We start from the raw sequence: 19,783 nt of genomic DNA on the forward strand, positions 1-19,783 counted from the left end.
GATGCGGAGGAGCAGCAAAGGCGGAATTAAGTCCACGACGCTGAAAGACCCAACGGACCAGCTGTCAACATCCTTTTACACGAAGAATAACATGGTTGTCACTTCCACGACCGTCGAGCCTCTCAAGAGTCACAGAAACTCCGAATGCGTCGTCTGCATGGACGAATTTCCTGCGGATCAGCTTATCTACTTTTGTCCTCCCTCTCCTTCCGACGACTCATCGAACTCGAACCCCTCCAACCACGGTTATTGCGGCGGTTGCCTCGTCGAGGGTATCCGCAGTGCAATGAAAGGTCGTTATCCCTTCCGCTGCTGCGGCAAGATCTTCGACACAAAAGACTACCAAGGTGCCTCCTTGTCCGCAGACGAAAAGCAGGCGTACGAAGACATGGTTGAGGAGCTCACCACGTCCGACCCGCTATACTGCTCCAACCGTCAATGTGGTAGTTTCATCAAACCCGCCCTGATCAAGAGTGATCTCGGCCTTTGTCCCAAGTGCTTCGCCAGCACCTGCAAGCATTGCCGTCAGGCTTCCCACCCAAGATTGGTTTGTAAACAAGACCAAGATACGCTCAAGGTGCTCACTCTGGGCAAGAAGCGTGGCTGGAAACTCTGCCCGGTGTGTGGATACATGGTCGAGCTGGTCAAGGGTTGCCACATAATTAAGTGTAAATGTGACGCGTCATTTTGCTACAGGTGTGGCGCCTCCAACGTGTCAGAGTAGGTCAACCCATTCATCCCGTCACTCCCTTCCCACCCCTCGTCTCTGATGAGCCACGTCGCTGACCAAAGGATGGCAGTGTCGATGACCGGCGCCACATGTGGCACCCAAGCTGTTGGAGGCCAGAAGATTACGCCATCCATGTCACACCCCCGAGACTGGAGCAGCCGCAGCGTCCTCGCCGTGGATTCATCGACATGTTGGGTAGACTTCACGTTCAGTGGCGGTCTCTGGACCGAGAGTGGAGGCTGGAGTTGGAGCGGGACAAGTTACGCCGGCGGGAGTGGCCAAGAGAGCTGGAGATGGAGGAGGAGCTGGAGACGCTCGAGAATACGGCTTTACGCGCTCCGAATCCCCTTCAGTTCGCGGCTAAAAACAACAGCAACAATATTAACCACTACCAACAAGCTAGGGCTAGGCCTCAGCAAAACGCCCAGCCTCACCAGCAACCTCGCCAAGAGCATCACAATCCCCTCATCAATCGCGAGCATGAGCGTGGCCTTCCATGGCAGCCTTTGATGGTTGCGCCCCACAGGCCGGTTTTCTATCAGCCCCAGGCGAATCCGTGGCCGAATCAGCTGCCCGAACCCCAAGGCCAAAGGCAGAGGCGGAGTTGAGAGGACAGCATTTTACCCATCCTCCTCCGCGTGTTCATTCACGTGCCCAGTTAGTAGCATGCAGCACGCGAGTGTGGAAATATCAGTGCATCGAGACACTAGATACTACAGTATGCATGTCATTACACATGTACCAGCATCAGTCCCGGATTACCGGACTCCCGGTGGCGAGGGTGGTACGCAGCGTTGGGGTGTCAGTATTGGGGCTGCTTTGACGGAATGGAAACACAGAAAAAATTGGGATGACAGATTACTGCCGAGATCGGGCAAGGTATCTAGTTGAGTATTTGGTTTTCTTTCTTTTCTTTTTTTTTTTTTTTTTTTTTCTTTTTTTCCTATAAAAATGCTGCTTGGATGATTGAGCGGTAGTCTTGACAGGCTGCTGCCTCGTTTCCCTACAGGATCGAAAACATCATCAAGGTCGCCTGTAGTTATCTTTGCATCAAGGGACCGAACAGCGCGAATTTGGAGCTGCCTCGTTTCGGTATTAAGCTGTTGCTTCAGATTCCATTGACGAATTTCCTTTCTCTGGGGGATCAACACGTTGTTGGATATTTTCCACGGTATGGTAGTATAGGGACCCAGATTGTCTGGAAAACTTGGTCTTGAAGGAAATTTCAGTTCATCATGTATCGGGTAGCCATGTTATTCTAACCTGGATACATTTTTCAATCCCTCTTCCGCAACCCGTGATGGTAATCATGAAGCAACACGGCACGGTCTTCTACATGTAGTCTATACATACTTATACTCCAGTCCAGTTAGGTATCCATCCAGCCGTATCAGGAAGTTTAATCAGCCTTGTTACTCCCTGCAAGGGCTAGAACCAAAGTCAACTCTGACTTACGAGGCTGGCACCCGCACACGCATCCATGGGGAAAGCAGATGTTTAGCTGCTCATGGATCAAGGCTGAACTTCCACTCCCGCCCCCTTTTCAGACTAAAACTCCATACAGAGGATATAGAATTCAGACATCATTCTACCGACGAGCAAGTGCACGTAGCGAGGTGCGAGCTACTCACTACCTAGCTAGTGGAGATGCCGGGAATAACGGCTTGTAGCCATATACATGTTCTTGTAATCTGAAGATGGCTGGGAAGGGAGGAGTCTACCTCTATTGATGCTAAATGGCTTCAAGCTCGGGCAAGTCTCGGTCAAAGGCCAGGATACACACTCAGCGAGTGTTGCCCAGGGGCACTTATCGAACGATGGTGTGTGAATGTTTGTAGTGTACTGTGTACATGGTCCTCGAGCGGGCGGGTTGGGGAGCTGAAGAATGGATGCCGACCGGAGGCTGGTCCGTCATGTTTCCTCCCGGTTTTGGTATGTACCGCGCTAGTCGTCCGGTTGCCGGATCGGCTATTTCGGCATGGGAAAACCTACCGTCGTTGAGTAATTAGCGTAGGTACGTACTAGGTGAAAAAGGAAGATCGGGTTTGACACTGGTTTCTTGCCAGGCTTAACCTCACAGAACTTTTTGCTGTCGAAGAGGAAGATTACCTACCTTACTATTTGAGAACGACGCCAACTGGAAGTTTTGTCACTTTCCGTTAGAACTCGCGAGACCAATGTTTACGATGTCTTCCTTCCCACGAGGTTTGGTGAGAGTTGCGAAAAGGCAAGAAGACATCTCACCGGCAGAGGTACCTTCTCTGCTTGCCCGACAGCCGGAAGTACTTTCCACTTTCCACCTCCCAGTCTCCATACCCTCGTTGAGGACATTGCCCTGATTGGTCCCGAATAGCCTCAACTTCTTAAAGCTACTGTCATGAAAATCCACTTCTGACCTCTGAGTTTGCGTAAACCTTGACGACTAACTCGAGAAACTGCCCACAAATACCTTAGAGGTGAGTGCCAACCTATCAGAGTGTTTTTTTAGATCTTATCTTCCAATGTCACCGGCTGTCGGTGCGGGTTGTTATCGTGGTCGGGCATCTGTATTGGTTCTTGGGGTATATGGTATACTATTCTACAGACTTATCAAGCCATTCTAGAGGTATCAACGGGACACTCGCCTTGTCTTTAACAGTCAATCATAAAATCAAGCGATGAAAATGTTAGTTCGAACGTTGGTGCCTGTCTTCCAGCTTGTAGCTTATTTGGATGATGCATCACCGGCTAATTCCCTGGCCTCGCCCATAACACACTCAAATAACGATCATGTCTCACAATATGACACCTAGGTACTATTGGTGTACCTCCGATCCCGGCACATGTCGTCCGCTCACGCCATCTCTCCCCGAACGGGATATCCCCGTCACGACTCCTTAGAGTCATCCTGCGGCACAAACTCCGCTCCGATCAAGTCACGAGTCAGAGCTAAAGCTCCCAGCAGCAAGTAACTCCCAAAGTTCGGACGACGACGACACTCCCAATCCTAAGAACTACCGGTAACGGAACATTGCCATCAGCTAGGCATTTTCGCTTCCCCAGCTTTGTAGTGTATCTCGAGAGCCTCGACCAAGCAAGCACATGTGAGACAACCTTTTTAAGTCCTGGAATCTCCCATAGCAACGCACGCACTCGGTACACTAGATCTTCCCCCACAGAGTCACGGCTAGCTACTTAGCCATTCGACATGCGAACACGTGAGCCGCAAGGAGCAACTCAAGAATGACGGATGTGCCTGCGAAAGAAAACTTTGTATGAACCTTGGATTAGAGTTTGCGAGCACTGCAATACGGGAATGCTGCAGTTTGCTCATCGCTACCTTATTCCATAAGCTGCTGCTGCTCATCACTATCAATCCACTAAATCTGATCGTCCAAATTCTCCAGACCCAAACCTCCAGCGTGCTCGTGCACGTGCTAAACTAAAATAGGAACATTCTCTTGACCTTCGCATGTTCTAACCTCTTTCTAGCACCTTTCTACCGCCAAAACTACCGCAACTTTTTAGGTACCTACCCTACTCATGCCACAGCAACCTCAAAAAGTCCGCGCCTCTGCCTGCGCCCTGTACTGACTGACTGCCACGCACCGATTGATCACCCACCCGAACGGACCGGTCCTGACCTTGACCCGATCAACAACAACATCAGATGAGATCAAGATCTCTTGGCATCCATCATCCATCTCATTCATCCCATTCATCCCATTCCCAAACCACCAAGTAGGGTCAGTCCTTGCTCAGTCTGTCCGTCTGTTTACATTTCTCAGGGGTAAGCGTTGGACCCTGGCGCTAGACTGTGCCTGGAGACAAGGTGGACCCATGCTACATACTTTGGATACCCGTTCGCCGAGCAGTTAGTTCGTTTGCTAGTGTCGGGCAGTTTCCCGGGTCGATCAACGTTCCAGGCGGTGAGGTGTAAGGGACAAGGTGCGCACTAAAGAAAAATTTGAGCGATTGCGTGCTTTTAGGGTTGGAAAACTGGAAGTAGCCGGGAGATGATAATTCCCGGATCTTATGGCATGGATGTTGTTCAACATCGTGGAAAAGTTTAGGTAAATGTGAGCAAAAAAGAAAAAACCGTTGTTCAGCCTCAATGTCCCATGCGGACAGAGTGCGCCAAGAATATTCAGAAAAGCACTCAATATCATTGCATCTTTGTCATGTGCAATACGATCGAAAAGGAACAAAAAGTTATAATGGCAAATAAATCGCCAGACCCTCTGTTGAATAGGGGTATTAGGTACTATAAAGATAGTCATGTGATAAACAAGGGTATCTTAAACAAAACTGCCCGCCCAAAATCAAGTGTATCTTCCAACCAGAAAGAAACCGTTAACTCCCAAAAAAAAAAAAAAAAGCGTCATTAGATCCGTAGTAGTGTGTGTAGTAGTGTGTCCCTGTAAGAAAGCATTTATGCTTTCTTAACCTTCTTGTACCTGATGACCTCATTGCCATCCTCGTCGATGAATCTCTCCGCCACGATCTTGTGTCCGCGAACCCAGGGCCAGAACTTGGTCCACATAAACCAGTAGGAGGCACCAAGGAGCAGAACAGCAACACCGACGATGGGGAAGACGTAGTAGGGGTAGCCCTCGGCGTTCCAGTCTCCAACAGGGGGGATGAAGGGGACGACAGCCAAGAAGACGTTGAGAAGGAAGAAGATAAAGAGGATAGGCTCCCAGCAGCGCCACGTGGGCTTCCAGGTATCTCTCCGGAAGAAGTGGAGGTAGATGAGACCGCCAGAAACGAAACCGTTGATCCAAACACCGGGGTACGTGTAGAGGTTGACCAGAAAGTTGTAGGCAGGTCCAGGAGGAGGAGCAAGCAAGATGATGATAGTGATCAGCCAGTGCAGGAAAAGCGAAGCTGCAGGGGCATTGCAAGGCTTGTTGGAGCCCCAGAATTTGCTAAGAGGAAGCAAGCCCTCCTTGCCCAACTCCTGGTTGAGACGAGCGTGGGCGAAAGAGACAGCCAAGACGTTGCCCAAGTTGCTGAGGGCGACGAAAACGGGAAGGGCCTTGACACCAGCGCTGTCACCGAAAACGTTTCTGAAGAAAATACCGGCGACAAGAACCTCAGAGGTAGCGATTTCGTATTTGGAGACAGCAGCGAAGTAGGCAACGTTGGCCAAGACGTAGAGAACAGTGACACCGGCAACGGCGATGGGAGCGGCGACGGTCAAGGTACGGCGAGGATCCTTGAGTTCGCTCATAAAATAGTTGGCGTTTTCCCAACCCTTGTAGCTGTAGACAATGTTGAGCAGGGCGTTGGAGTAAGCATAAGCACCGCCACCACCGTAGGACTCGGTCGTTTCAATGCGGAAGGCGTGCTTGAAGTTCTCGGGATCGGGGACGTGGCGATGGCCAGCTAGGGCGGCAAAACCAGCGAAGACAATGAAAAGTACGATGACAACCTTGAAGATGCCAAGGACATTGACCAAGCGGACACCCCACTTAGGAAGGAAGGCGTGCAGGGCGCAGGCAAAGGTAGCGCAGGCAACACCAATACCGCGAGCTGCGTAGCTGTCTTTTGAATCTCCGCTGTTGGCGTAAAGGATGTAGCGACCAAAGGCGAGCGAGTTTCCGGAGGAGAAACCGAGAAAAATCATCTGGGCGGCGAGAACACAGGAGGCGAGGTACTTGGGGTGCTTGTAGATGTACTCGAGGTAGTTCTTCTCACCACCGGAGCGAGGAATAGCAAGACCAAATTCGAGCCAGACGCTGAGACCGCAGCAGGTCAAGAAGCCACCTATGTAGGCATATGGTTAGAACGGAGTAACCCCCAAGGTGAGAAATGATATGTCTCAGCAAGATGGGAATTTCCCAACTGTATGGCTGAAGCAAGACTGGTGAGAACTTTCAACTTACCAATAATCCAAAGGAACAGACTGACACCGACGGAGCCCGTAGCGGCGAAAATGGCGGAAGGTGTCGAAAAGATACCGGTACCAATCATCTTGTTGAGAATCAAGAAGACGGCGCCGGTGATACCAATCTTTCGGTCTTCGCCAAAGGCGAACTTCTCAGCTGCTTGAACCTCACCGACGGAGTCATCATTGTCGCTAACCGCCACAGGGGCGGTCTTGACAGCCTCCGGGTCGGAGGATTTGTCAAAAGAACCCATAATGTGTATTGTTGCCCTTCGGCCCTGGTAGGGTTGTTGACGATTTGGTTGATGTAGATGACTATGAAGAGGAGAGGTTGATCAAAGGGCGAACGTTTGTTTATAAGTTGCGAGCTTTTGATATAAAGCTCTGGGTAGCGTTGTGGTATGCTAGGGGTGTGCGCGGCTCGCAGGGATCGGCCCTGGTGTCATCTTATGGGTACATTGTGGTAGAGAATCCCAAGGCACCCTGGACCTCCGAGAAGCTTTCGGAGGGAGGTGGACCCAAAACCGCTGTGGTTCTCGGTGTGGGCAACCTGCTAAAGTTGCCTTCGGTGGATGCAACATGCAACAACGAGCCGCACGCCATCGGACACCTTTCCAACCTCATCGGTCTAACCTGGCCCTAGTGCGTAGCGTGCAACAACCCCTATGCATTCGATGCCCAGAGAGACGCAAGGCTGACTGCTTTTACGCAATAAGAACCTCGATCAGGAAGGCAGGTTTCTCGAGATTCGTTGACTTGGGAGTCCTGTCTTGGTCCCGTATTCCGTACCGCATCCAAGAAGCTTCGCCGGCATCGCCAAGACGTTGTTGGCGTGGCTTTGGAAAGGGATCCTGATGAGTTGCGGGATGTGATGCAGTCGAAGGCAACAAAGGCCGAGACAAGGGTGGATTCTGGGTCCTGTGGGGCTTCCCACTCGCCGCATGCAACAGGCAATGGACGGACATGGCCCACAAAATGGAAAAATATGTCGATGTCGTGCTCGGAGCCAAGAATTGCGGCAACAGCCATAGGAGCCAATGCAATGCAACCAGCTGGATCTTTTTCTGGAATCCCGGGGCTGGTACCTGATACTAGAATTCACGGCCATCGCCACACATCGGACATGCCACCCTCTTGTGAGTCGACGACAACGTGGCCGTGTTCTTTTTTCCTTGTATCAGGGTACTATCCCGATGTCCAGTCGACCCATCAGAAGACATGCGACAATTGAGAAGAGCGAAAGGGGTGGTGCCTCCCCGTGTCCTTCCCCTGTCCATGGATCCCAATCTCATCCCCCAAGGCGTGGTCATTGACCCAGCAAAACATGGAGATGAGAGCCCCAAGGTTGAATTGAGAATCTGGGGGAGGTGACCTTATATGTGTCGTGAAAGCGTCATAAAGAAATCCCCATGATGTCGTCGCATCTGAAGTTCTCGACGACGAGGTCCACCATGGAGAAAAGCATGCCGCGTGGCCCGTGCGAGGCAGATACCCCAACCCACCTCCTAGTTCCTGAAAACAGCCTGACGATATGGCCAAGATATCGCCATCACAATCTTTGATGAATTGTCGTCATGGACGAAGTCTTGGCTCTTCTGACGAATTTCTCTTGTTTGTGCCGCAGCCCCCTAGCTAGGAAGGAGGTTTGGGAACCTCCAAACTTGGCGATCACGATGACTGCCAGCAACCACAGCGCAGCAATTCGTCCGTTGGCAATGTCGGCTTGTCCATGTTTTCTGATTCATCACTCCCCGCTGGTTTCGTTGATGGTCGTCAATATTTTGGGGTAATGGCGTGACGGTTCGTATTGACATAGGGCTGAAGCTGAGATGTTCGATGTGCTGAGTGTCGTTTCAAAGCTTAGCTGAGCTAACCACGGATTGCTAAAGGGGATGGGTCAATCGACGCTAGCCGAGGCGGACTGTCGTAAACGAGCAATGTATTCGTCGAATTCCGATATTCCAACAGCAGAGACCATTCTTCATCCTAACCTTACGATCGACAATGCTCACGATCTGGGAAAGGGCTGAGTGAATTCGCAACATGTGTTGATGCAGTCATAGGCTGGCTTCGACGTCCAGCCATCCTGGTAGCTGCTAGTCACTGGACAAGCACTTCCTGACAATCACACCTCAGTCATGCCCCCAAGGTACCTTGATACAAGAAGCAAACTTGATGAGTTATAGCTTCCTTGATCTTCGGGGAACTTGAAACGTTGACACAGATTGTGTGCGTCGCTTCAAAAGCTGCTGCGCCGCAATCTCGCAGCGATTGGCACTTGGAAATCGCATCTCTCGACGGCAGTTATGGCAGGAAGGAAGAAATGCTTTGAAGAGAGCCCAACTGTGAATCATTGTCAGCATCCGCTGAAAGGTTTGATGCACCGTTGACTGACCTGAACGGGAGTAACGGGATTCCCAGTATCCGGTCACTCGACCAAAGAACGCTGATAACCGAGGCTATAGGGACTCGAGAGCAATGATCGAGAGTCGTGATGCCCGGGGTGGGAAGCCATGGGAGGCAGTTGCCAACAACATATGGACATTGGTTATTCCCGATGCCTCTGGTACGAACTATCGGCAGAGACAAGCAACTTGATCGTGATGTTGAGCGAGGACGCTCACCAGGATAAAAGCAAAGCTGGCATGATGGATATTTCTTGCTGTCGGTGATGTGAGGAGGAGGGCGACTCTCTCACTGCAGTAGGTCTAGGAAATGCCGCATAATGAGACAGTTGTTCGTGGACTGAAAGGGAAAGGGAATAGCTTCATCTGATGGGCTTTGGCTCGGATCGCTAATGGGCAGAAAGGCGCCCAAATGCGAGTGAAAGGGTGTAAAAGGAGGAAAAAGAAGTATGCGGCGAGAAATGGCCGAGGAAGGAGGATTATCGAACGCAGTTGCGGCTGGCTTTGCCAGAAATTGCGGTTCTTCTTCGAGATCTGGCCGTGCTTGCCGGAACAGAGATTATCTTCCTCGCGATTGATGAGTGACTGACTGTGTCAAGAACGTAATCGCGGAAGGAGCGTATCTATCTATCAACTGCAACGGTTGCTGCTAGGGCCCGAAATCGGAGGCTAGTGGTTAAGTTGTGTTGTGACTGGTGGTTGTCGATCGACTCCTTCCGAATTGGGCATGAGTCGTGATCGGAGTCTATCGGAGACTATCACGTGCTTATGCTAGTGAGTGGTCAGTGGTACGTCATCCTTCTTAAGAGTAGGTACAGCAATGTACCACTCCTGCTTATCTCTTTAATGACTCTTTATGTCAAAGTACATGTGCCTTTTTGGGTCTGAAGATGCCCTGGTTCCTCTGTTGCAAAGATAGGTACTTGAGCCATAGAAGAGTGGATGTGGATACAGTCGGGGTGACAACGCTCCCTCTTTTCTCTCATCCACAGCTTCCCGTTTGCCTTCAATGAGGAGACTGTCCGTGGGGCTTTGATCTGCTTTCGGTAGCATGCATGTGGTGACTGGGTATATATCAGAAGTTGTCATCGCTGGTCATTGTTTAGAGATGTCCCGTCTGTGAGATGGCACCGAGTGAAGCAGCCCAGCTCGTTCGACATAAGGCTCAATTGGCGCAGATAACGGCACGTTTCGCGAGGTCCAATATCGGCAATAGCCCCTTATAAAAGCCAAAGTCCCCGGTATAGCTTGATGATACCTGCAGAGGGTTGTAGGATGGTGAGGGGAAGCGGCCTGGACAGAACACACGGCATGCATGTCTGGGAGAACATCGAGATGAAAAGCGGCATCTGGAAATATGAGACGACACGAGACGTGAAGCTTTGCTCTTCAGCGCCTGCTCACGTTGATTGCTTCGCCCATCAAGCCACTGTCATCGCCAACCGCCTTGCCCAGTAAGCGCGGCTGATCAAGGTGTTTTGAGACAAAGCTCATCATGGTGGCCATACTCAAGTCGATATCCCTCCTCACTTTCGCAGCCGCGAGTGCACTGATACAAAGTCAGCCCGCTCCCGGATGCTGTACCACCAGTTCCTTCACCGTCTCAAGTTGGTTCTTCCAAAATTTCACCACCAACCGTGCGGAACATCATGAGCCTTACAACCGCGTAAACAGAGCAATCAACTATACTCTGGACATAGGACGTCAAGCAAAAGATGGCACTTGCCTTGCCTCCGGCTCGAAACATTGACTGACAGTTGCTGGAGCAGTCGAGGTCAAAGCAACTACCGCTATCGTCCACGTAGATGCATCGTGGTACTGCAATGACAGAACGACTACGAAAGCGTATGCCGTCCATCAGTTCGTATGTCAAGCAGATGACGAGCTGCATACAGGGCATCTGGCAACTCATCTATTCCTCTCATTTGTGGCGGCGATGCGTGCAAATCATCCAGCCCAGTGGACTTGATAAAGAGCTCGCTTTCAAGACCTGATGCGATCACGCCTGCATACGCCGAGGGACCGCCGGGGCACAAGAATCCAGGCTGTGGTACCCTTTCCAAAACGCCAAAGTGGACACTGGGAACCATCATCTTCATCCACGAGACTGGAGACGGACCTTCTGACATTCAGACTCGGTCAATCCAGTTCCAAGTCACCAATGAAGCCACGGTGCATGTAGTCGGTTGCCTCTACTACTTCCTGACCGACGCGGGAGAGGATCCACGTCTTCGGATTAACTGCAGCGGGCGTACAGATCGTAAGAGTCGGTATAGCACCCAGACAACAAATGCCGTATTGTGCCCGAGAAACTAGGAGTTGAAGAGCAACGAAACGTGGTAATGTGACGATGTGGATTCTGCAAAGCCGTAGGTTTATCGGCCGTCTTTTTCGGGCGGAAAAGGCTGCTAACCCCGAGGACTCCATAGAGCAAGCATCGCAAGCACAGGAAGCACCACTCTCCCTCTGACGTGACGTGCAGTATGAGTCGAAAGCCACGTACTGTCAAGCCGACAGTGTCCCCGCTCAAGACCAAGCCCTCTCAACAACGTCCCCTACACTATCGAAGATCCCATCCCGATCGTATACGGTAGTACCATCTCTTCTGTCGTCTCTCCCTCACGGGTCCTCGGTAACTTTGAGCTCGACAAAAGCACAGGTGACGGCATGAGCTTGGCAGCCATCAGCTTCAACCTGTGGCTCAACACTCAGAATAGCCTCTTCGACTTCCCAGTGTTCGTCTACCATGACGACGTCAAACTGAGTGATGCCGAAACCTGGTATACCGGTTCATTTGGCGCTGGTCAACAGTCTCTTGCGCCGAAGACTTGCTCGTTCCGGTAGGATAACGAGACTCGGAAAATTGCGACCAAGGCGGATTGGTTTTGTATTGACGCTCATCCAGAGCATCCGTATGTTGACTCCAATACCGTAAGTCATGGGGTGCCGGTGGATCGAAGAGAGTATGTCAATTTCCTTTGGGCAGCTTCGTGGACTGCTAGAGTGGAATCCAGAGAACCATGTCAAACTCAAGGGAGGTTCATCAAGAGTCCCTCCTCCGTATATCGCTGTATCTGGCTAAGTAGTGATTGGCCAATTCCTGGTCCTCGAAGTGATGCCAACATAGGATGATGCGCATGACATGTCATACGAGCAGCTGCAAGGAGGTTTGACGCGGTCCTGCAGGCTCATGCTTGAGTTCCTGAGCGTCTTTGCATCGTACATGGACGCGCTCTTGATTCCATGTCTTCTGGTGTGGTTGGCACTTGGTGAAGAAAGATGGTGAGGACGGGGTTGACGTGGAAGAGCAGAAAAAGGAACTGAATCCCTCCACTCCATGGCTGTGGACAGTTCCCCACAAAACCCACTTGCGCCCAGACCCGGCGGGAGCTACCTAACTGTTAGATACACCCTATCCGCGGCGCTAAACTGCAGCCGCCAAGACAGCCTCGAGCAAGCATCCCAGACTCCCGTCCAAATCGCAACTCTAAACGATTGCAGATGCCACCTTGCAAAGCTTCCAGAAGCATTTGACAATACTTAGCTTGAAGCTACCTATCTACTCTGGGGGTCCATCGTTTTGTAACCCATCTACTATAGCTTCTAATACACAATATCCTCTTCACTTCATCTCTCATCAACGAGAAGCATTGCTGCTTGCTTGCTTGTCTTGCTTCGAAGCTCAGCGACTGTCGCATGAACCCCTGAAAGTCAGCCCAACATGGTCAGTCAACCAGCACGGCACTCCAGCAACAGACACCATCACCATTCCCTTCTCATGAACCATACATACTATCTTGAACTAACATCTCCTCTGTTCTTCCAGAACACAACCTTCAACTCGGCTCTCAAGCAGAGCACCTCCATCCGCAAGGACCTCGCCGCCCTCTCCTCGCACGAGCTCGACCCGACCTCTCTCACGCCCGCCGCTTTGGGCTCCCTCTCGGCCTCCTTAACCGCCTTCAACCGGACCATTGACGAATACAACCACCTCGCCAAGCAGGAGCTCAACGCCGCCAAGCAAGAAAAGGCCTACGAGAGGATACGCAACTTCCGGTCCGAGCTGCACGACTTCCGCACGCAGCTGGACTCTCTGAAATCCAAGCGCGAGGAACACATGCACGCGCAGAACCGCGCCGAGCTGTTGGGACGCAGGCCGTTTGTGGCCAGTACGCCTGAGAATCCGTATGCGGGTGCTGGTGCGACGGCGACAAGCAGCGCTACGGGTGGTGGAGGGTATGGAATATCGCATGCCAGGACGAATAGCTTGGCGGAGTCGGGGAGGATGCAGAGCAGCAGCAGCAGCGGCATACTGGGCTCCGGGGACGCGAGTCGCGAGCAGCATGCGCTGAGGGAGCAGGATTTCTTTAGGAGCACGCACTCGGCGCTCGACGATTACATTGCGCGGGGCCAGGCGGTGCTGGGGGATCTGAATCAACAGAGGGAAATCATGAAGAACACGCAGCGGAAGCTGTACTCGGTTGGCAACACGCTGGGGATCAGTGGCGATACGATCAGGATGATTGAGCGGAGGGCGAAGCAGGATAAGTGGATCTTTTGGGGAGGCGTGGTGGTTTTCTTCTTGTTCTGTTGGTTGGTGTTGCATTATTTGAGGTGAGCTTTGCTTGTTGCTGCGTTGGTGGTCGAAACATGGGTCTTTTGGGAAAGGAAAAAAGAAAAAGAGACAGACGGGACTAATTGTTGATGGGTTATTTTATTAGCGGTGGAGGAGGACTCTTAGCGAAGGTCCGTTCAGATTGCGGCATGGGGCCCGGCGACGGCGGCATCTGTCTCACAGTCATCAAGCGCGGAGTTTTGGGTGTTGGGCTTGGCCTGGTTTACTTTTTAACTAAACAAACATGGTCTAATATCATGGGCAGCAATGCGTGAACAATTCAAAACAAAGGTACCATATGCCCTTTCCCTTCATCCACCATGTACGGGACGCAGAAAAAATGACCGGAACAGTAGTTGTTTGACAGCAGAGTACCCTCTATTTTCACCTCTGATCTTTCCTCGCGGGTGGTCGAGTCAGGCCTCTCCTCTCCTTGAGGTTATAACTTATACCCAACTACCCAACCAATCCCCCGTCATGCGTCTCCTCCCCACCACACCAAAGGACACCCCCTAAAGGTCCCTCAGCGCAATAGTAAACAAGACATCCTTCGTCGCCCTAACCTCCACCACCTCCGTCTCCGGCAAGACATGATTGCTCGTGCTAACCTGCCCGCCAAACTCAGTCGGCCAATCCTCCACATCCCACTCCAATCCTTTTGTCCAGATCCTGCTCGGTTCTTTGACCGGTAAGATCCCCACCCACTTGGCGAATACATCTTTCTCCGGTTGATTCGCCTGGCCTGGCTCACGCACCCGGATGCGATGGGTTCCCGATTTGAGCAGGAAAGTGAGCGATTCCCCGCTGAAAAGGTACATCCTCCCGTCCGCATAGGTGGGCGAGGACTGGAAGAGGTAGAGGTGGTGAAGCTGGGAGAGGCCCTGGTCGACGCGGCCGCCGAGACCGCCGATAGCGACGATGTCCGGGGGTGGAGCGTCCGGTTTGGAGCAAGAGGGGCCGCGGAGGTAGTCAACGGACTTGGCAAAGTCGGTTGAGTATTGGCTGGGTTCGTGGATGATTGCAGTTTGGCTGGCAGTGGGAGAAGAGGAGTGGGTGGTGAAGTAGGTGCGGGTTTCGGTGGTGAGGGAGTCGAGGTCACCTATTATTGCTGTGAGGTCGTCCTTGAAAGGGGTGTTAATGAGATGTTTTTTTTCCGGTTGGTCAAGAATGGAAAGTGATGGACTTACAAAGTCATGATCGCCATTCTTGCCAGCGACATCATACAGACAGTTTGCGCCTCCGTCGGCAGCGACGCGGATAGATGCTTTTGAGCAAGTTGAATGTCAATACCCGTTTCTTTTTGTCTGCATTAACCGTTCAAGTTGACATACCGTTCTTCCATAGACGCTTCACCAAACCCAAATGAGTAAGTGGCTGATTGAGGACGACTAGTGCGAATGGTTCGGGCTTGTGAGTGGTTCCATTGGAGCCGTTCTGCAGTTGATCATTATGGTCATGTTGCTTCTGCTGCTCATAATCCCGTACCAAATCAAGGGGATACCATTCGAAAATCTGGCCCTCATCGAGCGCCCCAGTTGACTGAGTGGTGCCGTTGGTTGTGCCCATGGTTTCATTCGAATGTATTGCACGCCCTTTGTAGTTGTTCAGCTGAAAGAGCTGGGTACCTCTAGTGGTGAACGTGAGGTCAGGCAGGGCAGTAACTGTGCGACAAGGGGAAACGTGAAAGGAGATAAATATGCGGCTGATGGAAGGAAGCTTTGTAGGTATGAACTTCGATCCAAAACCAAGCATTGATCGATATGTCTTAGGTTGGTCGTGACTGATGTTTGGTAAAGTTGTTGACGTGTGTCTTGAGGTTTGCTTGCTTCCGACTCGGTACCCGTTCGGCGCTTCCGGTGGGCTGTCCGGCGTTACAGTATGCTGTGGGGATCGGACCAACACCGATGTTCTAGAAGACCGTCAACTGTTAACGTCGGAAAACTTCGAACTCTGTATCCATGGATGACTCCGTCTGCAATCATGTAGAGTCTCGTGCCAGCTTCCAAGTACTTTTCTCGGTTATTTTTCTTACAATTCTTGATAGCTTTCCAGAAATGTTTCGATAAGCAGCAGCAGCAATCATTGGTGAAGGTTGAGCTTGGAATAGCTTCATGTGCTACACGCATAGACAACCCCAACCCCAACCCTCTAGAAAGGATAGAGATGTAGTGTAAGTCAAGAACTGGGGAGTCTCTTGCTGCCTCGAGACTTTCTGCCATGCTCCTGTACAAACTTTGTGATATCAAACGATGAGGACCAAAAGCCCAATCGTCTCTTGATCAGCAGTATACTTTCGGCCTGCATTTAAGGTTCTCGTCTCCAATTTCATCTGTTGCACATGCTTCAGACAATGACATTCTCCTGGACGCGGGTGCCACTTTTAAGCGGGTGTGGCCAATTAACGCCCTGGCCCGCCCGGTCGGTCGGCGGTCGGCCTGCACTGGAGCATCGCCAGAAATTTTGTCGGGTCGACGTGGGTTGAATCCGAGAAGTGATGACAAACCTCTTGATTCCCGGACCCGCGGAGCTGCGGAAGCACCATCCGACCCTCGTTTTCCCCGACGTCTGCCCCGACCGTTTGCGCCTGTCTTTCTGATTTTCGAGTACCGATCACGACGACACAATGTACCGCACGGCTCTCCGCCCCTCGCAAAGCGCATTGCGCGCAATCCGGTCCACCACCTCCCCGTCGGCCCTCGTCTCCTCCGGTGCCCGTCGCTTTGCCTCCACAACCTCGGCGCCCAAGAAGAAGAGCACATGGAAGGGTGCCGCCGTACGATGGGGTCTCGCCGTTGCTGCTGTCTACTACTACAACACCAGCCCCATCTTCTCCGATGAGCTTCCCGGTATGCGCCCCTTTTAATGATAGCTACCTTGCTGCGCACACCCGGCTTCACCGTCGTGTCATCGACTACAGCTACACAATGCGCCAATGCTAATACATGGGTAATAAACTCGCACAGAGACCGCCGGTACCGCCCCCTCCCAGCTGACCGACGCCGACCTTCCCACCGTCGATGCCATTGTCGAAGAGAAGAGACGCCAGGCCGCCGAGCATGCTGCCGCCAGGAAGGCTGCCCAGGCTGCCGCCAAGGCCGCTGCCACCCCGGCGACACCTTCCGAGTCGGTAGAGGAACAGATCACCAAGGCCGAGGCCGAGGCTGAGGCCGTGCCCGAGGGCGATTCCAAGCCCAGGTCCGAGTCCACCGAGGGTGTCATCCCCGAGGCTGGCGCCTCCCCTGAGGCTCTCCAGGAGGAGGCCGATGCCCAGGGCGCCTTCAACCCCGAGACCGGCGAGATCAACTGGGACTGCCCGTGCCTGGGCGGCATGGCTCACGGCCCTTGCGGCGAGGAGTTCAAGGCTGCTTTCAGCTGCTTCGTCTACTCCACCGAGGAGCCCAAGGGCATGGACTGCATTGAAAAGTTCTCGTAGGTACCCAGAGCTGTCGCCAACGGTTCTTGTCCAGTCAAAATCAAGATGGAGCATTGAAAGCTAACTAGCCGACAGTCACATGCAGGACTGCTTCCGCAAGTACCCCGAGGTCTACGGCGCCGAACTAGCTGACGATGAGGAGGCTGAGCGCGCCTCTGCCGCTGCCCCCGCCGCCGAGGGCACCCCCGCCAAGGAGGAGCCTGTCGAGAACAAGAAGGAGGAGGCTCTCGAGCCCGCTACCCACGATGCTACCGCTGCCAACAACAACAAGAAGCAGCAATAGATAAACAGATCACGAACAATGACAAACCACACATAGCTGGCCTGTTGCTGCTATGTCTACAGCTTTTGGCACCACTGCTCTGTACGATTTGACATATGGCATAGAGGGAGAGAGGAAAAAAGGGAAGAAGACAGGCGCAATGACGGCGACCATAGTCAGCGACTGGCTGCTAGCATCATCTGGGATAATGGGAGTTCAGAGGCGCATGCGAGAGGGTTGAGGTTGGTTTGCCTTACGCTTTTGAAGGGCAATGTACGACTCTGTGTATTCATACCATGTAATGCAAGCGCAAAATAGACATATCCCATGCTCAAGCCTTAGTAAAAAGTGTTGCTGTCGACGGAGGGCCTCCGTTGCCTAGAATAGCTCATACAGGTGATCGTTTGGAACGGGCCGTCTTCGAGGGGAAAGGGGAGAATGGCAAGCTGATCAGGAACCAGTTCAGCCTCAACAAACACGATTGACACCTTGGGACTTTTCGCCGTCTTCCCATGCCAGGGGAACTTTTTCCGTGTTGACATTCTCCGAGTCGCGAGCAGCTTCGCGTTGCTTGGATCGGAGGCCTGGAAGCTAAAAAAGCGTGCTAGCGGAGCCGCAGACGTCATTAACGACATGGGTGCTCAGCTGTGCTGGCTTCCATTTTGGGGGATTTTTAGTGGGTATAGCGGGGCAGCGGGGTTGTTTTTGGGGCCTGTCGCCCTGTTTTCCGGGGTGGTGAGATGACCCATCCAGTTGCGTCACCGTTTACGAATTGAAGCTCCCCGTTCATGCGCTGTCACCTGTAAGTAATGCACTACACTACGATTTGCAGCCAGCATTAGGTAGACTCTTTGTACAAACGAAAAGTCAAGCAGGCACGTGGCATTGCATCCCCCTGTGACTGCCAGACTGAACTGACATTGATAGAATGGATCGTGGATACCGCTATGCCTGTTCCAATTTGGGCCGCAAGGCCGTTTGCATAACTGAACTTGAGTCGGCGTACTAACCTGACCAAACCGACGTTGCCAAGCTTTGACCAAGTTGAATCCTCAATCCTCCCCTTCTCCAAGTTCCTTGGTTGACGAGGTGACCTCACGCCGCTCATCCAATCCCGTGCTTGTTCGTCCCTAAATACAAATTCTTTCGGCCGTCAACTCCAAAGAGCTTCCCTTCCCCAGATCATCACCATTGAACTTCAACAACATCCAAGAATAAGAGATTCGTCGTCGCCTCACCTCTAGCCAAAACACACAACACCTCTACCACCACCAGCCAACAGTAAGTTTAATATCTTTCTCCTCTGTGTCCTTGCGCGGCATATCTGCCCGAGACTTGGACCATGCGACAATTTCGAGAACATAGCTCACCACCATTCGCGACAGTGTCTTACGCTGAGATTGCTGCCAAGGGCCCCAAGCAGACTCCCGAGGAGGTAAGTTCTCGCTGCACCTACCCTCAGCAACGCGCTCGGCAATGATGTTGCAATTGACTCGTTGCGCCATGAAATAACGATTCTGACATGTCCTTTGTTCTCAGGCTGCTGCCCCTCTCCCTCCCCAGATCGAGGTTGACGAGTCTACCTCCACTTCTTCCCTGATCGACGTCGATACCCCTTCTGTCCACACCGTTCCTTCCGACTTTCAAGAGCAGGAGATCCAGACCGAGACCCAGGCCACCCGCCTTGAGCAGGAGGAACAAGCAGCCAAGGAGGAGGCCGAAAGAGCCAAGGCCAAGGCCCGCGCTGAAGCCGACCTTGCGAAGAAGAAGGCCAAGAGCAAGGCCAAGAAGGCCGACAACTGGTTGACCAAGCAGTTCGCCAGCTTGAGCGATGGTACCACGGGTGCTCTCGCTGCCGTCAACCTCTTGGCCGTTGTTGGTCTTAGTGGATGGCTCGGCTACAGGGCTTGGGGTCTTTACGACCGCAGGCAGTTCACGTGGCAGCATGCTGGCCGGGGTGCTGGCATCCTCGCCGCCGTCGCCGTCTTTGAGAGTGTATTCAGCAGGTAAGTTACCTCAATGCACTAAAATCTTGCAGCATGCTAACATTGACTGCACAGCTATCTCGCCAAGGGCAAGAAGGCCAAGGACCAATAGAGGATATGACTCCGGCACAGCAAGTCTGACAAAGTGCGCGCGGCGTTGACAACGACCGATTCTTCTCTTCTGTGTTGCAGGGCGACACTCGTTTTTTCTCTCTACATGCTACGTTTTATGGGCTGTGGCGGGGGCATGGTTTGCATTTCTCTGATTCTCAATTCTGGCGTTTGTTTAGCTATGGGTCAATTCCCGTCAAATTGACATCTCATCTCTGTTCTTCATGACTCAATTCCTCGCTTCGCGTTGCCACTGATTGCGCACAATAGCTGCTCTTTTACGATGTTGCAGAGTCACGGACGCACAATGCAGGGCACTATGTACATCAACATTACCGCTATACGCCGCCCTTATGCGTCACCGGCGAGCATA

General features: G+C 52.3%; 7 protein-coding genes across 7 annotated transcripts; 5 read left to right on the plus strand and 2 right to left on the minus strand.

Annotated features, from left to right (window-relative positions):
- Nucleotide 1: 1 nt before the first annotated feature.
- On the plus strand, nucleotides 2-2,132 carry NCU04941 (hypothetical protein; the record flags this gene model as incomplete). Its single annotated transcript, XM_954296.2, has 2 exons — nucleotides 2-720; nucleotides 801-2,132. The coding sequence occupies 2 exons, from the start codon at nucleotides 2-4 to the stop codon at nucleotides 1,336-1,338; spliced, it is 1,257 nt and encodes a 418-aa protein (XP_959389.2). The 3' UTR covers nucleotides 1,339-2,132.
- A 2,761-nt stretch (nucleotides 2,133-4,893) lies between these two features.
- Nucleotides 4,894-7,128, minus strand: NCU04942 (methionine permease). The gene is made up of 2 exons (XM_954297.2): nucleotides 6,598-7,128; nucleotides 4,894-6,478 (listed from the first exon to the last, which is right to left on the minus strand). Exons 1-2 carry the CDS (start codon nucleotides 6,851-6,853, stop codon nucleotides 5,142-5,144), a joined length of 1,593 nt encoding a protein of 530 aa, XP_959390.1. The 5' UTR covers nucleotides 6,854-7,128; the 3' UTR covers nucleotides 4,894-5,141.
- Nucleotides 7,129-10,315: 3,187 nt separating this feature from the next.
- On the plus strand, nucleotides 10,316-11,848 carry NCU11043 (hypothetical protein; the record flags this gene model as incomplete). Its single annotated transcript, XM_001728218.2, has 3 exons — nucleotides 10,316-10,458; nucleotides 10,900-11,176; nucleotides 11,522-11,848. 3 exons carry the CDS (start codon nucleotides 10,316-10,318, stop codon nucleotides 11,846-11,848), a joined length of 747 nt encoding a protein of 248 aa, XP_001728270.2.
- Nucleotides 11,849-12,508: 660 nt separating this feature from the next.
- Nucleotides 12,509-13,922, plus strand: NCU04943 (V-SNARE protein Bos1). The gene is made up of 2 exons (XM_954298.2): nucleotides 12,509-12,728; nucleotides 12,831-13,922. The coding sequence occupies exons 1-2, from the start codon at nucleotides 12,726-12,728 to the stop codon at nucleotides 13,620-13,622; spliced, it is 795 nt and encodes a 264-aa protein (XP_959391.1). The 5' UTR covers nucleotides 12,509-12,725; the 3' UTR covers nucleotides 13,623-13,922.
- NCU04944 (thiamine pyrophosphokinase Thi80) lies at nucleotides 13,820-15,486 on the minus strand. Its single transcript, XM_954299.2, has 3 exons — nucleotides 14,951-15,486; nucleotides 14,807-14,883; nucleotides 13,820-14,740 (listed from the first exon to the last, which is right to left on the minus strand). Exons 1-3 carry the CDS (start codon nucleotides 15,369-15,371, stop codon nucleotides 14,132-14,134), a joined length of 1,107 nt encoding a protein of 368 aa, XP_959392.2. The 5' UTR covers nucleotides 15,372-15,486; the 3' UTR covers nucleotides 13,820-14,131.
- Nucleotides 15,487-15,876: 390 nt separating this feature from the next.
- NCU04945 (mitochondrial intermembrane space protein Mia40) lies at nucleotides 15,877-17,713 on the plus strand. The gene is made up of 3 exons (XM_954300.2): nucleotides 15,877-16,465; nucleotides 16,583-17,048; nucleotides 17,128-17,713. Exons 1-3 carry the CDS (start codon nucleotides 16,243-16,245, stop codon nucleotides 17,333-17,335), a joined length of 897 nt encoding a protein of 298 aa, XP_959393.1. The 5' UTR covers nucleotides 15,877-16,242; the 3' UTR covers nucleotides 17,336-17,713.
- A 625-nt stretch (nucleotides 17,714-18,338) lies between these two features.
- Nucleotides 18,339-19,634, plus strand: NCU04946 (hypothetical protein). Its single transcript, XM_954301.2, has 4 exons — nucleotides 18,339-18,595; nucleotides 18,700-18,749; nucleotides 18,854-19,320; nucleotides 19,375-19,634. Coding segments are annotated over exons 1-4 (555 nt in total). The 5' UTR covers nucleotides 18,339-18,594; the 3' UTR covers nucleotides 19,412-19,634.
- Nucleotides 19,635-19,783: the final 149 nt, after the last annotated feature.

Source organism: Neurospora crassa, linkage group IV, assembly GCF_000182925.2.
Source record: "Neurospora crassa OR74A linkage group IV, whole genome shotgun sequence".
In the NCBI taxonomy this organism is placed as follows: domain Eukaryota; kingdom Fungi; phylum Ascomycota; class Sordariomycetes; order Sordariales; family Sordariaceae; genus Neurospora; species Neurospora crassa.